General features: G+C 42.6%; 2 protein-coding genes across 10 annotated transcripts in view; one reads left to right on the top strand and one right to left on the bottom strand.

Moving 5' to 3' along the window:
• CUTC (cutC copper transporter) overlaps window positions 1-730 on the bottom strand; it is a 39005-nt gene extending 38275 nt beyond the window's left edge. For 5 of the 7 annotated variants that reach the window (XM_064595146.1, XM_064595145.1, XM_064595141.1 and 2 more), the window contains exon 1: window positions 524-730. In XM_064595146.1, the coding sequence (XP_064451216.1) occupies window positions 524-584 (61 nt within the window). In that variant the 5' untranslated portion in view covers window positions 585-730. The remainder of the gene's footprint in view (window positions 1-523) is intronic. The other 2 variants (XM_064595144.1, XM_064595142.1) reach the window with 2 other exon arrangements.
• Window positions 731-736: 6 nt separating this feature from the next.
• Window positions 737-14156, top strand: LOC123846753 (heme A synthase COX15). Of its 3 annotated transcripts, none has more exons than XM_045878594.3 (9): window positions 737-971; window positions 2182-2372; window positions 4047-4169; window positions 4650-4836; window positions 6695-6862; window positions 9070-9151; window positions 10918-11072; window positions 12603-12716; window positions 13719-14156. In XM_045878594.3, the coding sequence occupies exons 1-9, from the start codon at window positions 882-884 to the stop codon at window positions 13848-13850; spliced, it is 1242 nt and encodes a 413-aa protein (XP_045734550.1). In that variant the 5' UTR covers window positions 737-881; the 3' UTR covers window positions 13851-14156. The 3 variants fall into 3 exon arrangements, with proteins under 3 accessions (XP_045734550.1, XP_045734551.1, XP_054364311.1); XM_054508336.2 differs by having other exon boundaries at window positions 901-1040; XM_045878595.3 differs by lacking the exon at window positions 13719-14156 and having other exon boundaries at window positions 12513-12652.
• Window positions 14157-17820: the final 3664 nt, after the last annotated feature.

The raw sequence follows: 17820 nt of genomic DNA, 5'->3' as shown, positions 1-17820 counted from the left end.
CAGCACCTGCCACGCCTGGCGCAGCAGCAAGCACTCGGCACGGGGCGGCCACAAGCGCTGGCAGCGGCCGCTGTGCAGCTTTGGGGACAGTCCTCACCCCCGCCGCAGCAGCGAAAGGTTACCAAGCAGTCACCAGGGGTAGGCACTGAGCTCAGCGCTGGGCATCTAATTGTCCCAGCGATGCCACGGGGTGGGGACTGGTAGCCTCGCGTGGCGAGGGGAACTTGAGGCTGGAAGAAGTTAACCAACTTGAACACGCTCGCCGCACACTAGACGTGATGGCGCCGGGATTCGAACCCACACATCTGGTTCCAGAGCCCGGTCACTCTCGCTACAGGCCCCTTCTCAGGCCCTCAGCTTCCACACGTTTAAAGCCAGAATGACAGAACGTGCCGCGCGGGCAGCCGTGAGGACGTGGGCAAAGTACTCTGACAGAAATCGCGACACCGCGGGCCGGAACTCCCGCAGGCCCGCCCGGGACAGTCAAGTCGGACGGCCGCCCCCTCCCCGCCCCCTTCCGCACCGGCTTTCCCGGACGGTTTGCGCGCCCGTTTCCGCTCCGAGGAGGCCCCCTGCCTCTTCATGTTCGACGCGTTCCCCCCTCGTGCGTCTTCGGTTTCCTCGGAGTCTGGCGCGCGCGACCAAGGAAGCGCGCCTCAGGGCTGCGCGCACCCCCGCGCGTCCCCGACACCAAGACCCAGCAGCCCCCGCGAAAGCCGAGTCGTTGGCGCAGTCGCAGTCGCAGTCACCACTAGCCCTTGCCTTCTGAGAAGGAGGGGGCTCACGCTGCATGACCCGGAAGTGTTTCTCTGTTCGGTGGGGGAGAAAGGAGACCACAGAGAGCTGGGGTGTAGAAGTGGTTTCTTTGCACTGTCTTCAGTATGCAGCGATTACTCTTTCCGCCCCTGAAGACCTTGATGGGGAGTCCGTGTCTCCGACTCCTGGTTCCTAGGGCCGCGCCTAGAACACAGGTACTGCACCGCAGAGGACTCGGTCGCGGAATCGGACAGGGGTCGAAAGAGCCAGGAGAAAGATAATAGGTAACCCCACATCAACATTGCCGTAGTTCCTTAGAATTCACAACACATTTCTTTGTGCCCAGAGCCCCTGAGGTAGGATCCGGACCTGCCACTTACTGGCTGTATGATACTAGCCAAGTTCAGTAACCTTTCTGTGCCTTATTTCTTCATCTGTAAAATGGGAATAGCAATACCTACTTCATAAAGTTGTGGTGAGGATGAATTAATTTCATATACAGCAAGGGTTTAGTACATAGTAAAAGCTCAGTAATTTTTACCTATATATTTGATTTTTGCTAAAAAGTCCCCAGGTAGTCAGGTAAGGAACTATAACTCCATTCTACAGAGAAGGAAATTGAGGGTTAATTTGTTTAAAGTTAGGAAACAGAACACGAATCTTTAGACTCAGGGACAGAGTCAGAAGAGGACGTGCATTCGGTCAACAAGTAATTATTGAGTGATTATTATGTGTTGGGAACTGGGAAGCAAAAGATAAATACCAAAAGGCTCCTGCCCTGGAGGAAAGCACAGTTAATTCATTTGTCATTCGTTTGTCAAATCTTTATTAAGGTCTTGTTATGTAAGGGAACTGTGTTAGAAACAAAAGCAGCAGGAGAGAAAGAGCCAGACTGACCAGACACCGCAGTCTGGCAACTCATAGCTTAGTGGGAGATGGAGACAAATGAACCTGAAGTACATTATCATGTGTTAAGGGCTGGGATAGGGAAGGTACAGTACGCTGTGGGAATGACCTGTTGCAGACCCAGGAGAATCTAGGGACATTTCCCAGAGGAGGTGACATCTCAACTGAGATCTATAGTAGATATTCTCGATCAGGGAAGAAGGAGCATCCCAGTCAGTGAGAAAGAAAATAATCCATGTCTGGGTGTAGAGTTAAGTCTGGGGGAAGTATGCAGAGACCAGAAGGTTCATGTGTTGTGGGGATGGACTGGAGTGAGGCAAAACTAGAGGCAGGAAAACCAGTTGTGGGATGGATGCAGTAATCCAGATAGGAGATGATGATTTACTAGGGCAAAAGCAGTGGAGATGTGGCCATACAGGGTACTCCACTCTAGACAGAGTGGGATTGTGTGTGAGAGCAGTGGATTGAGGCCTTTCCCTCAGTCTCCAGTTGTAATTTGTCTGTCTTGTTGATCCTTAGTGTGGTTGCAGCTGTGGGATCAGGCGCCCCTTGAGGCCGGGGCAATACAGCACCATCTCTGAAGTATCTTTGCAGTCTGGAAGGGGTACAGTGTCCCTTCCCGCAAAAGCTGCTGAGCGGGTGGTGGGCCGATGGCTCCTGGTCTGCAGTGGAACAGTGGCTGGAGCAGTTATTCTTGGTGGAGTGACTAGGTGAGTAATTCGCTTGTAGGGAGTCAGCTCTTTGGGTCATCAGTAGGAGCACAGGATGACCAAGGGGGAAGAGACCTTAGGAATCATCTAGTCTCGCTCCCTCATTTTATATGTGTAGAAACTGAGGCCTAAAGAGGGACACGCCTGAGGGCTTGCCTGCTGTAGAACAGTTTAGAGTTTTATTATTGGGAGCCCTTCATAAAGTCTGGTTCAGGTCTTGCCTGTTTGCTGTGCATTATCTGTATATATTTTCCCTCTGCAAACAGTTTTCAAATTTGTCTCAAAGTTTTTTGTACAGTTTGTTTGAATTAAATCTTCATAAATAGATCACAATTGGTTTGTATGCCTCTTAGGTCCCTTTAAATCTATAAAGAGATTTTATAGATTTAGATTCTTCTCCCGCTCTCCCCATTCCATGTAGTTTTTTTGCTATTAAAGAAACGTAACTGATTGGTCCTATGGAGTTTCCCGGTCTGGATTTTGCTAACTGCATACTTGTCGTGGTGTTGAACATGTCCCATTATCCCCAATATTTCCTGTAAACCAGTTTTTGCTTGATAAGATTCAGGTTGGGAGCGGGGGATAAAATACTTCACAGGTGATTACAACATTCATAAATATCTGGTGTCCATTAGAGATGCCAACAGCCATTGATGATCATTGCCTAGATCCATGATTTCATTACATTTGCAAAATTGTAATATTTTATTAGCTCAACTCTAAAGAAAAACTTGCCCTCATCAACAATTTGGTTATCATAAGGTACAGTTTGTATAAGAAAGGCAGGATAAGTACTTGAAGCTTTCTCTTTATTTACCAGTTTTGAAAATAATAAGTTGGTTCCCAAGCATCCTCCAAAGGTGATCAATAAAGGGTTTGGGTTTTTAAGTATTATAAGCTCATAGGTTTAAATGTATTTGATGTTTCAGTCCATTGCACTGATGATTTGCTCAAATTGTTTCATCTTTAGTCAATGGGAGCCTCTTCAGATTGCCTCCTGGGTCTTTTTGACAGGATCCTAGTAACCTAGTAATTAAATTCTTTGCTTTCTGGTTAAGATGTTCCAGGTTCATCTTCATTTCCTGCCTCTGACCTAAAATCAGCCTTTCACTTTAGAAACCCTCACTCCTTTTGGTGAAAATACCTTCTGGTATTAATACAATATATGTTCCTCAGATTCTCTCCACATTCCCTGTGCTCTTATTTAAAATACCATATGTTATATAGACTGTTATGGGAAACTGCAACAAATTTAAGTTTTATTAGCTTTAAATTCACTCAAGAATCTAAACTGTTTTATATCTGTAACAAATCTCTTTTCCCTCTGTAAATAATGTCACTTATTCATTGAGGGCATGTTTCTTTGCTCTAAGGGTTGATTTTACCTGTTAAGGAATGCTAGTGAAAGAAAGAAGTAAAGAGCTGAATGAAAGGATCGAGAGAACAAGGAATAAAGAAATTTGTACCTGATGGCAGCTGTTTCTGGTGAAATTTTAAGCAGTAAGAAGAAAGCAAGGTGTCAAAAAAGGATACACTGAAATGAAGTGTTTACTTTTAGAGGGGTTAAGTTCAGATCCATTTGTTTCTGTAAACCATTTACGAGAAATCCAGCATTGTGTGTGCATGTGTGTGTGTGCACGTACGTACACACACACACTTTTTACCTATCTTAAGGTTGACAGAGTCTGGTCTCTCAATGGTAGACTGGCATTTGATAAAGGAGATGAAACCACCTACCAGTCAAGAGGAATGGAAGACAGAATTCCAAAAATATCAGCAATTTCCGGAATTTAAAATGTAAGTATAGGGGCACCTGGGTGGCTCAGTCGGTTATGCATATGCCTTCGGCTCAAGTCATGATCCTGGGGTCCTGGGATTGAGCCCCGTGTCAGGTCCCCTGCTCAGCAGGGCAGTCTGCTTCTCCCTCTCCCCACTCGTGCTCTCTCTCTTTCTCGCTCACTCTCTCAAATAAGTAAAATCTTTTTTAAAAAAGTAAGTATAATAGAAAATCAGGTAAAACTCCCACTAGACCCTTTTAATCTTTTGCTTAAACATTTCAGAATGGCTAGATTCCATTATTGCTCAATATTTGCTTCAGTTATGTTTAGTGAGCTCCCTACTCTAAACCTCCAGTTCCAGAGTGATCCTGAGGTCACTGATGAGGAAGAAGGCAGACCTTTCATTTCAAGTTTCAAAACTGAGAATGCTCTTGCGTTCTGTCTGGAAATAAAAATCAAGATGTTTCTTCTTTCTTTTTTGACTTCCCTTTTCACCCAGCTTGAATCATGATATGACACTGGCCGAATTCAAGTTCATTTGGTACATGGAGTACTCACACCGAATGTGGGGTCGCCTTGTGGGCCTTGCATACATCCTGCCTGCTGCCTACTTTTGGAGAAAGGGCTGGCTCAGCCGTGGCATGAAAGGACGTGTTCTTGCCCTGTGTGGGTTAGTCTGCTTCCAGGTAAGATTTATTCAAGTTTGGGAAACCAGAGATGCTTCCAGGAGCTTCCTCGTTGGGATTGTTTGTAAAGAAGGAATCTGAGTCTATATAACAGAGTGGGAAAGAGGATGAATTTTAGTGTTATAGGCCTGCCCCAACCCTGCCACTTAGTAGGGCCAGTTGTCTACCTTCTGTAGGCCCCTTTCCTTACCCGTAAATAGGGATAATAAGAGTGCCTACTGTTTAGGTTGTGTGACTTAAATGAGAGAGATCATGCATATAAAGTACTTAGTTTAGTGCCTGGAATTAGTAAGCGCTCAGTAAATACATTTTTGTGTCACAAGAGGTTCTTTCCTCTCATGGCTTTCTTCCTGGGTTCTTGTCTCCTCCCCTTTTCTGACTTGTGTGCTAGATGGGGAATGGGATCCCTGTGTTCTAGCTAAAGAAGCGAATTTGAAGACTCCCACAGTTAAGGGGTTCGCTGAGACTGAGAGCCAAGAAAAGGAATATGAGAGAAGGTACATAGGAGTATTTGGTCATGATTATAGGCCCTCAAAAAGAGTCATAGAGCATCAAAGAAACATCACAGTTTGATCAGGAATAAGCTAATTGGTTAATTAGACTCATAAGTAGGAAGAATAAGAACCCATTAGAAGGAATTGAAGAGGGAGATGGAGGAGACAAAATAGAGGCAACAGAAACAGATAAAGAGACATTAATAAAAGTCTAATAACAACTAGGGGAGGGTTGGTGAAACAAAGTGAGAGTTTATTTTGGAATGAAAAAATAAAAAACACCCCGAAGACAGACTCCCAGGAAGGCAGCAATTTGAAGATGGCAGATAGGATTATGGGAAGAAGAAAGCAGGGCTGGCAAATCACACTGTATACTCCTTTGTCTTCCAGTGTCCTGTGCAGATGAAATCAAGATAAGTAGAACATCCAGGATAATCACTAAGGGGGCAAGACATGCCCCAAAAGATTTCCTGAGGAGATCTATTAGAAGAGGTGGGAGAATCCCACCTCTCTGACATGCTTCTATTGACTTGGGAGGGTGGAAGCGGGGTTCCATGGTGTAATGGTTAGCACTCTGGACTCTGACTTGGGAGGGTGGAGTTGAAAGGGCTGTATCTTATCTCATAGAAGTGAAACTCAACAGTTGTTTGGTTAATTGAAAAAAATTAAAGCAGGGTATCAGAGTAATGCATCCCTTGAACTTTTATGCTTAAACTTGTACTTTGATTATTATTTTTTTTTAATGAAGAACTAAGGCCTGTTTTTTGAGTTCTCTGATTGGAGTTTAACTTTAGATCTCTTGCATCCCCATAAACTATCATTTCATTTCATTTTCCTTAAAGAGCAGCGGGAACTTAGCCATTTGCAAAGCCATCTGCCAGCAAAGCCTTACAGATTTTTATGATTCCCCTCCACCCAGGACTTTTATAATTGTCTGTTCCTACTAACTTGACAATAATTGTTTTTAAGTAGTTATCTTTATCAAAGCTTTTCCAAAACAATCTAGTTTTTATAGAAAAAACTCTCTTTTATTCTTATATTTCACTTATATTTCATTTTACATAATGTTAAATTATATCAAGTATTTTTAAGGCTTGCCTGTTGATAAGCTTCTGTGCACTTTTCTACATTTGGCTTATACTTTAATAAAATGTTAATCTAAACAGCAGTTAAGCATTTATGGTGCTATATTTGAAAATGTGGGTAGGGTATGACTCCTGGGATACTGGGGATATGGGAAGGTATGGAAAGGAGAGGCCCGGTGGGGAGTACTCCTGATAATTGACACCTCACTTTCTCACATAGTACAGTTGAATGGACAGATCCAGCCTTGTTTTATCTGCCTCTTCTGTTTTTGGTTCCAGGGTCTGTTGGGATGGTATATGGTGAAAAGTGGATTAGAAGAAAAACCAGACTCCCATGACATCCCTCGGGTCAGTCAGTACCGCCTCGCTGCCCACCTGGGATCAGCCCTTGTTCTTTATTGTGCCAGCATGTGGACTTCACTCTCACTGCTGCTCCCTCAGCACAAGGTAAAAGTCAGTCTGTATTGTTAGTATATCTGCACGGATGCTGACAGGGTCAAAGGAACAGAAATTCTGTTTCTAATGGGAAATTATAAATCAAAATGCACACACATTCCCTTAGTTACACCTACCAGTTTACCAGAAATTAGATAAAACCGAAGATGACAGAAACATTGAACTTTGAGACTCTGGAAAGCTTTGGAACTGCAGAGTAAAATGTGCCATTATTCTTTTGAGCTGGAGCAACTCATTCAAAGGAAAATTAGTACAGGAGCCAAATATTCTATCAGCATTGCCTATTGGGAAAAGTGAAAACACAAATTTCAGGAATGGTGGGAAGGGGTTGCAGCAAGAGCAATCCCAACCCTTTCTGACTCCCAGAGGGATGGTGGATGGCGAGGTGAGGAAGGCCAGAATGAGAGCTGTTGCTGGACCTTTGATGGTAAACAAGAGCCATGAGAGTTGTTTGTTCTTTAGATGGGGACCTACCATCATCAAGTCTGACAAGTCTGATCTTGTGATCTTAGTGATCTTGCCTGAAAGTATTTCCCTTTATGCTGATTAAAGGAAAATACTAGTTTTTCTAAAAATGAGTATTATTTTAGGTATTAAAGTCATGGTTGACTTGGGTAACCTGTTGATGGAATGAAGTTTGAGATGACAGTAGGACTTTTAAGTAGAATTATCCGATAGGTACTTGGAATCAGTAGCCTCAATTCCAATAAGGAAAGGAGTTGTGGACTTGGCAGTCATCCCCACAGGGAAGCCAGATGGGGTCGAAACATTGGTATAGTAGACAGTCTACATCGGAATAATTCTTGTTCTCTGAATTGCCTACAGCTGTAACTGTACTTGCTTATAACCACGCTTTCTTTTTAATTCTTGTCATCTGGCACTCCCACCCATCCACCTCTGTACATACACACCCAAGCGTTCACCCACATGCCTGCACAAATACCCACACACTCCTAAACACTCTCTACGGGAAATGGTGCTCTGAAAGGTTGCCGATGACTTTTTAATTATCAACGGTTTTTCTCTTTTTATTTATTTATATTCCACCAATTGCAGAAAGGATTTGAGATGATAGTCAAACATGTAGTGCTATTCTGTCCAACACAGTATCTACTAGTCACATGTGGCTATTTAAATTTTAATTAAAATTAAATAAAATTAAGCGTATTTTTAAAAAGCTGTTTACTTAAAGTTTAAATAAAATTAAGTTTTTATATAGTTTTCAGGTGCTATGGCCTCATTTCAGGCCTCATTAGCCACGTATTGGCCAGTGCAGATAATAGAACATTTCCATCATCACAGAAAGTTCTGTTGGACAGCACTGATATACAGTCCTATGATATCTTAGTGATGATACCTCACTCTTCATATACTAGATTATAGACCATTTAAGGGCAGCACTGTGATTAACTCCTTTGTATCTTTATGGTAATCTGTTTATAAAATTCTTAAATATTTGTTGATTCACTGATTAGTATCAGAAGTTGGCTATAGTAAAAATAAAATTTTTATCTTACCAAAACACTAAATGCAAGAATCCCTACCTTAGTGATTTTTTAAGATTTATTTATTTGAGAGAGAGAGAGTATGCACAGTGGGGAAGGGCGGAGGGAGACAGAGAGCCTCAAGCAGGCTCTGGGCTGAGCATGGAGCCCAACGCAGGGCTTGATCTCACGACCTGAGATTACTACCTGAGCCAAAACCAAGAGTTGGACGCTTAACCGACTGTGCTAACCAGGCGCCCCTCTACTTTAGGGATTTTATACAGTTTTGATTCTGACTATATTTGCTAAACACGAAATATCACAAACGACATGAAAATCTAGTCCTATATCTTAAGCCACATCCTTTCAACCATGGTGAAGCATTTTTCCCTTGAATGATGCAAATCATTATTGAACAGATATGTGTTGAGTACTTACATACTAAGCACTGGGCTAGGATTACTTCACTAAGCAAGACAGATGGCAGTTCCTGCCTTCACAAGACTTACAGGAAAGCAGGGAAGACAGACAGTAAATATATAAATGTTGTAAAATGTGATGCATGTTAGACCAGAATATCTGCTGGGAGTGCTTAACCCATTTAGAGGGTCAGAAAAGATCTGATTGTTACTTGGGTTTGGCCTTGGAGATCTTTGCTGCCTCCCTTAGTTCCTGCAGTACAATGTATCTGAATGGTTTTCTTTTCTTCTTTAGTTGCCTGAAACTCGTCAGCTCCTGTGGTTGAGACGATGTGCTCACGGAACAGCAGGCCTTGTGTTCCTTACTGCTCTCTCAGGTAGGACTCTTCTCATCTAGCATGTTTAGTTTTGTTCCACCCTCAGGCGGGGGGGGGGGGGGTTTCTTGCCAAACACTTTGTCCTTTCCTCCTGCACCTTCATATTTCCCTATCACATCTGCCTCTCTCATACCCACTGTCTTCATTCTCTGTTTTCTATTCCTTCCTCCCTTCCAAAAACTCTGCTTTCCAGTCGTTTGAACACAATTATTGAACATTTATCGGGATCCAGACTGCCTAGGTTCAAATCCTGGCTTTACCACCTATGAACTCTCTGACCTTGGGCAAGCTGTATAACCTCCTGGGCCTCAGTGACCTCATTTGTAAAATGGGGATGATGGTAATAGTATGAGTGATACATGTGAAGTGCTTAGAACAGTACCTGGCACGTAGCAAGGCTAGGTGCAAATCAGAGAAAAGTCCTTTCCTCAAAGATGGTCTAAGATGAGCTCACTGGGGCAAAGGGACTGACACAGGACTTTTTCATTCTTTAAATCACACCTCTACCCTACCTCTCTCACTCGAGAACTGTACCATGCAATACATTAATCACTAGCCTCATGTGAATATTTAAGCTTAATTAAAATTAAATAAGATTTAAAATTTAGTTCCTCAGTCACACTAGCCACATTTCAAGTACTCAGTAGCCACATGTGGCTAGCAGCTATCGTGTTGGCTGGCAGACAGAGAACATTTCCATCAGCACGGAAAGTCTTGTTGAGTAGCACTGCTCTAAAGAAAATCATCAAACCAGTGATTCACCTCCCCCCCCTTTTTGGTGGAAGAACATGAATTTTGACTTTATAAATGCTATTTATATAAACAAGGAATGTGATCTAAACATCCCTGAGTCGTATTTGCTCATAAATAATGGATCAGTCATCCATTAACTCGTGGATACTTTATGTGTTTATCCAGGATTTAGTTTATAAATTTTTTCACTTCTGTGTTCACTCAACAAACATTTTTTTGAGCACTTGGGGAAGACAGATAATAAACAATGAAAACATACGGCAGATGGTGTTCAGTGCTGTGGAAAAAATAAAGCAGGATAAGGGGATAGAGGTGGGTTTGGGGAAGTGCTGTCTTACACAGGACCATTGGGGAGATCTCTTTGATAAGGTGACATTGAGTGGAGACCTGAGGAAATGAAGGAGTAAATTATGCAGATATCTGGGGGAAGAACATTTCCAGAATAGATCAAGTTCATAGTGGGATAAGGAGGGCATCAAAATCACTAAGGGAATGTTTCCATCCAATGTGCCTTGTTCTAGAGCTTCCAGTTCACTCCTTTATGGGAGAAATGCCAGAATCTTGGGGTGGGAGAAGGTGAGGATGCACTTGTGTTGTGGTGGGGTTTTTTTTTTTTTTTAGTTCCCATGGTGATGATGATGATGTATATTCTCTGTTTGAGAACCCCTCCTGTAGATCTTTTTATTCTCTGACTATTCCTTTTGTCTAACTCTGGGATAATAGACTTTTTCTATGTCAGAACTAGTATTTGAGGGACGCCTGGGTGGCTCAGTCCGTGGAGCGTCTGCTTTCGGCTCAGGTCATGATCCTTGGGGTCCTGGGATCGAGCCCCGCGTCAGGATCCCTGCTCAGCGGGGAGCCTGCTTCTCCCTCTCACTCTGACTGCAGCTCTGCCTACTTGTGTGCTCTCTATCTCTCTGTCAAGTGGATGGATAAAATCTTAAAAAAAAAAAACTAGTATTTGAGCTCTTTTCTACCTCATTTTAATAAATACCATTTTCCTTGGACTATAGGGGCTTTTGTGGCAGGACTGGATGCTGGGCTTGTTTACAACTCTTTCCCAAAGATGGGAGAATCTTGGATCCCAGAGGATCTCTTTACCTTCTCCCCCATCCTGAGGAATGTTTTTGAGAATCCCACCATGGTGCAGTTTGATCACCGGATTCTGGTAAGTCTGGCTGGTGGTTACCGGCTGCTGAGCACAGAGAGACTCTCACAGGCTTTGGGGCATCTGAAGCACTGATGGCAGCACCGAGAGAGGGTAGAGCAGAGTGGGCACTAGATTTCCTTTGCTTTTTCAAAGAAATTTAGCACCAGTTCTCTGATGAGATGTTTTTGTCCTAATCACCCACACCCGTTCCAGCCAAATTCTGGCTTTCGGGATACTGCTGTCTTCTTGAAGTTCAAATGTGCCTTTTGCCATCTGGCAAAGGATAACTTCCCTCAATCCTGCACACACATAGGAGAGTCATTTTAGTGGAAATGAGGCTGAGTACAGAAGAGGGGGCACAGACAGTGGGTGCTGAACACATAATTGTCAGAGCTGACCCAAAACCCCAGGGAGCTAAGAGCATCATAACTCAATTATGATTTATATGACCAGTCAGTATTTCTCATCTTATTTAAGCTGATGTTTATTAAGGACCCGCCGGGGTCATGTTACGATTGGCTTGGTAGCCTGGGCATGATGCAGTGGAGCAGGGAAAGACAGCGAGGAGGCCAGCAGGAAGCAGAGGGGCCCCTGAGTAATGCAGGTGAGAGCGGTGGGGCTCTAGGCTGCATGGAGGAGCAGGACTTGAAGAGAATGGTGGGTCACAGAGAGGCCCTAGGAGTAGAAGGTTGCCTATAGGAATGAAGGTGAAGGAGATCCCAAAGTTTGTTCTGTGGCATGCTTAAGACACACCGGATATGGGACTGTTGAAATGAGTGTTGGGCTGGAGACGGGGGATGTCGTCAGACCGAGGTGTGTTGGGTGTGAGATGATTGGAGTACACCCAAGCCTGGTCCATCCAGAGGCCTCAGATCCCCAAAGGCAACACGGGCGCTTGGGCCAGTTACCTCGTGGGGGCTTGGGCCCCTCCACCAACCACATTTTGTAACAAGTGAAGTCTGGTTGAAATTGTCTCATGGACAGCTCTGAAAAGGAAAAGTGAAATAGAGGCAGAAAATGATAGAAAAACAGTCTCCTTGACATCATGGAAGTGGGGCGAGGAGATCCTATTGCCAGTGGGGGGGAATGGAAATTAGACTTTAGGTTGTTCTCAGCACTAGCTGCCGGCACCACTACCTCCTCTACTGACAGCCCAGGAAAATAATAACCCTCACGTGCTGGGGTCAGCCCTGCTTTAGAGCTACAGGATTAGAGAGGAGGTAAAATGAGGCATTAGGATGCAAAGAGTGATTTAAAACGGGAGGGCCGCACCTGGCGGGGGTGGTGCACCCGCGTGAGAAGAGCCAGCAGTAGGTGCAGAAACCGCAGGTAGAGCCCCGGGGGACACAAGCATTTAAGTGGCAAGCAGAGGAGCTGGAGGAGGCTGAGGGGTAATCATAGAGGAGCCACAGACAGCTCTCCGTGTCTGGGACAAGAAGCCTTCGTGGTTACTCACAGGTTCTAGAGGAGAGAGGTATCAGATGAGCAGAAACCAGGAGGGTGGAACACTTCTTCCTGGCACTCGAGGAGATGCCTTCCTCCCTGCAGGGAATCGCTTCAGTTACAGCTGTGACAGTGCTCTACTTCCTCTCCCGGAGAATGCCCCTTCCTCGAAGGACCAAGATGGCCGCAGCGACTCTGCTAGCTTTGGCATATACACAGGTAGAAACCGCTTCTCTTTGGTCTGAGGGTGTCCCCAAAACGAAGTTAAAAAAGAAAGGTGACAGGCTAGGAGAAAATATTTTCAATATTTGTAATATTGATTATATCTTTATATATCCTAATAAATTTTATGTATTATTAATTTTATTTAAGATTTTATCTTAATGAAGAATAATCAGAAAATAAGATGAGGATATCAGTATACACAAGTTCTCACAAGAGGAACAATGAATGGCCAATAAATATGAAAAGCTCTTTAGCCTCACTCATTATCAGAGGAGCAAATTAAAACAGTGCATGCCATTTTGTGCCTGTCAGATTGGGGGGGAAATTTTTTTAAAAGATAATCAGGTATTGGCATGGGCTTAGGAAAATGGATACCTTCATATATTCTTGGTGAGAGCATGAGTGGGTATAATTTTTTTCAGAGAGCAGTTTGGCAGTAGCTTTTAAAATGTTAAATATATAATCCTTTGATCCAACAAACTGACTTCTTAGTGCCTGCCCTAGAAATATTCTAAGGCACACTGTGTACAAAGTAATTCATGATACAATTGCTGTGATAGTAAAAAAAAAATGGAAACAACCTGAATAAACAACTATGGTACACATGTACTGTGTAATACTGTGTAGCAGTTAAAAATAATATCTCAAGATATATATTAAGTGAAAAAAAAAGTGACAGAACAATCCCATTTTTAAAAGCACAAAAGTATGTTTCTCTATAAACATAGATACAAAAGTACAAGTGTATAGAAACTGTCTTTGCGGAGGGTAGTTGGGCTAGGATGAAGGATAATTAAAGAGAATTTTAGGTTTATCTATTTTGTTTGAATTTCCTCTGCTGCGAGTGTATTTACTTGTGAAAATTTTAAAATACATATTTTTAATGCTTTGATGGGAGAATGTGGAGGTTTATGTATCTGGTTATCCATGCCCAGTCATTTCAGTTCTGAATTTGTGGTTCCTGCTTTTTTGACTGCATTCTTTTCTCTGTAACAGGTGGGCTTAGGCATTAGCACTCTGCTGATGTACGTTCCAACTCCTTTGGCTGCCACTCACCAGTCGGGCTCCCTGGCTCTGCTCAGTGTTGCCCTTTGGCTCATGAGTGAACTCCGAAGAGTCCCAAAATAATTCTCAGAGGATCAGCTTCCTAGGAGTGAAAGTGCTTTTGAGAGCTCATCAGAGAGCACAAGAACTAGGGAGTCTTCTAAAAGGATGACCTTGGCATACCAAGTGGTTTCCAAATTGGTCAAGTTATTTAAAATTCTTTGTCTGTTTTTGACAAAGTCACTGGATCAGGAGTGTCATTAAGTATGTTTAACTAAATCCTTTTTTAAATATTTGTACATTTGGTTCTCTCATTGAAAATCATGTTTAATGTAGAGAAAGAAATGTCTGCATTTGTTGCTTCTTAATAAACTGTCTCAGATTTCTTAATGTTGGCAAGCTCTTGATTCTACATGCATTATCTCTTGTTTCCTTGACCTCCTGAGTCCTAAATTCTGCCTAAGTAGAAATTCTTTATGATCTCACCTTCACTTACATCAGGTGAAGATTCAAAGGGAAGGACTGGCTCACACCCTAAAGTAGCCAGAGAGCCTTCAGCAGGAAGTAGTGTCTTCTGGCGTCCTGATTTTCACAATGGGGAAAGGGCATAACGACAAGCTTACTGTCTGCATGTAGCAAGATGGCTTGTGAGTACTTAGAAAAGGAGAAAATCACTGGTAACCCACTTTGACTCATCAAGCACTAACCTAGTTCTTCTTTTGATTGTGCTGTTACGTCGCTAGGTCAGGTGAATGGTATAGATAGATAATCCGTTCCTGCAAGGGTTTCCCAACAGCCTCATGGATAATTAAAGTACGCCTTGACAGTATAGGTAGTACATGGACACCTATTCAGATACGTAAACAAATTTTTGTTTAATGAATTGTTGTAATTTTGGTCTTACTCAACTTTATTTTTTAAATTGGGGATTTGGATGAAGGCATCACAAAGATCAGATTTGAGAATGGAACAACCCAACACTAATATAATATAGATGACAGTCACAACTCAAAACAGTTCCAGAGTGGCACCCGCAAGATGAAATTAAACATTATAAATGTAACATCTTCATTTTAATTAAATAGGTTGTATAAGTTTGAGGTGGAGAAACCTGGCATATCATTTCATATAAAAAAAGACAGGGATTTCAGTTGGCCACAGGCTCAACATGCACCAATAATGTGATAACACTGATAAGTAAAAAATTAGTGGTGTTTCCAATTTCATCAATGGAAGTATCACAGCCACACTCAGAATACCTCAGTGCAAGTGCTGTGTTTCGTCATTGGTACCACATTTAAGGAGGACATTGACCACTAAGTATGTATCCAGAGGAAGGGACCAGGATGGTGAGGAGTCCAGAACCCTATACCCCACAGGGAATACTTGAAGGAACTAGGGGTATTTAGCTGGAGGGGAACATTTGGAGAGAGCAAGATTCCTGCCCTTCAGAAGTTGAAGTCCTCTTATGCAGAAGGAGCTTCCTTATGCTGCAGAGCTGGGAGCAATGGGTAAAAAGAAATGCAGAAACCCATCCCCTTACCCCCTTCCCCTCTGAAAACCTCAGTTTTTGTTTCTCAGAGTTGATAGTCTCTCATGGTTCATCTCTCCCTCTGATGTCCGCTGCCTTCATTTTTCCCTTCCTTCTCCCAATGTCCTCCATGCTATTCCTTATGTTCCACAAATAAGTGAAACCATATGATAATTGACTTTCTCTGCTTGGCTTAGACTGGGTGTTATACGAAAACAATGAATCGTGGATCACCACATCAAAAACTAATGATGTATGGTGACTACCATATTAAAAAAAAAAAAAAAAGAAATGCAGAAAGCTGGTTTTTCGTTTTGTAGAAGGCAAGAGTTGGATCAAAACAAACACCCACTAGGCTGTGGTGAAGACAGTGGCAAAGTGGAGAGCAGGTGTCCCAGCTAAGGGGTTAAACCATTGCTGAACTCTGGCCTGTTGCAGCTGTATAGTTCCAGAGTTGTCAGATCCGATTTTTTAAAGAAACAAAACATCTAGATTTTTATGTGAAAGCTCTCAAGGGTTGGCAACTAATTTCAGGTTTTTTATAACATGACGCAGGCTGAACACATCTGAGAGCCATAAATGGCCTAAGGTTTGCCCATTTACAATCTCAATTAGATGATCTCAGTTCCCTTTCAACTCCAATATTCTGTGAGTTTCGTTGTGACCTATAGTTACTATGCTCAAGTGGTTCTTAGCAAAACAGAAGTAGTTTGATTTTTTTTTAAAAATCCCAGACCCCGGGGCTTATGCTATTGTTAGAAGTAGCTTCTAACTTTTTTCACATTAACATTTTTGAAAATCTTAAAACCCAAGCCTCACCCAAGACCAATTAAATCATGATGTCTGGAAGCAGTAATAGACGTATTTTAAGATCCCCAGGTCATTTCAGTGTGCAGGCAATTGGGCACCACTGGCCTAGGCCTTTACAACCTAGCCACCTTAGAAAGTTTTGACCAGCTTATTGCCATCCCCTCCAAATTTCTACCCACCCCCATCTCATTTAATCTGATCCTATTAGTGTGCTCATGGTTATCACCTCTTCTAGATAGAATTCTTTAAAGAAAGGAAACTGGTCACTGGGGCAGGTTCCTATCCATCATCTCATGATCCCCAAACTGAGGTTGTCCTTAGTTAATAATTGAGTCAGCAGAGAGCAGTCTGACCCAACCCCAAAAGCCATATGCTAGTGCTTCTACAGTTCCCTCCAACAAAGTGGCAAAGAACAAGTTCAAGTTCCAGATGTTTTACTTCATTTTTCTTTTATTACAGATGAGTAAGTTTGGAAAAACAGATACTGGTTGCATTTAGCTATATAACTGTATTGTGCCTATCTATGAGCTCTTGGTGAACGGAGATTATCTGAATTATTTTTATGTTTGCATTATTCCCAGCTTAGACATATACCAAATACTGCATGAATGAATGGAAAATGGACAGTTACAGATTGAGGTCCCAGACACTTCCTTCAAAATAAGTCATCATATCCCTAGAAGATTAAATGAATTTCCCTTAATATTTTCAAAAGTCTTGTCAATAACTCTGTCAGTTGTTTTTAAAACATCAAAGGAAATTAAAACACCTGGCTTTCTTATCAGTCCAGAATTTTTTGTCTTTAACTTGCACTAACAAATGTTGTCCACTGTAGAAGAGGTATTGATTAGCTACTGCCTAAAGTGATGATCATGACATTTGGATGACCAGTTGCTCTGCAGCATTCCTTCCAGTTCTGGAACGAATGGTGGGTTATGTATCAGCCTATGTAACACATATGCCGTGTCCCTGCATAAGGGACAATGCATCTCTCTCTAATATGCATTGCACTTTTGTTCAACACTGATTTAACAGTACTTAACAGAACTTTGACAACTGTTGAGCAAAATTATTTAATGTGAAGCATTAGAAAAACATACAGTCTTAGCAACCCCCCGAAGTGATGCAATATAGGCAGCCTTTGGTTTTTTAAAGCAAGAAGGGAGTGTCTGGCTGTGGGTCATGATAGGTGCCTCTCAACACTGTGGAGTTCATTGTTGAAGGCTGAAGTAATGGAGGAGACAAGGCAAACACTTCAGGGCTCCCACAAAAGAGGAATTGTGGAGTGAGAATTTCAAACACAACATAATGACGGCAATACCAAAAATCAGAGTATTTGTCTGGGATCCTTATGCAGGGAAAGATTTGTGAAGCTAATAAGGTACAGAGCCTTCACCACTAGCAATTTTAACAGGCCAAACTCGGGCACGTCCTCTGCAGGACGGGCTCCTCAGGAAGCATCAGGGCTACCTAAATACTGGAGAAGCAGAGTAGTAGGCCACCAGGGGGGGCTGTGAGCAGCACTACTTCAAAGGAGAGGCTCAGGAGCAGATGTGTCCTCAGGCTTGCCTGAAACCATACATGCATGGCTATAAACATCCTTGACTTAGAAAGGTTTTTCAATTTTGGGTTTTCTAAAAATGGCAGGCCACGACTGAATACACTTTAAAAAGCCCTTAAAGTATGAGTAATGACTCAATTTTACAAATAAAA

The sequence above is a fragment of the Mirounga angustirostris genome, unplaced genomic scaffold, assembly GCF_029215605.1.
Source record: "Mirounga angustirostris isolate CCGP_5_RB_7025 unplaced genomic scaffold, mMirAng1.0.hap1 SCAF_6, whole genome shotgun sequence".
NCBI classification, from domain to species: Eukaryota; Metazoa; Chordata; class Mammalia; order Carnivora; family Phocidae; genus Mirounga; species Mirounga angustirostris.
Note: the sequence above shows the minus strand (reverse complement) of the source record. Positions and strands in the feature narration are given on the sequence as shown.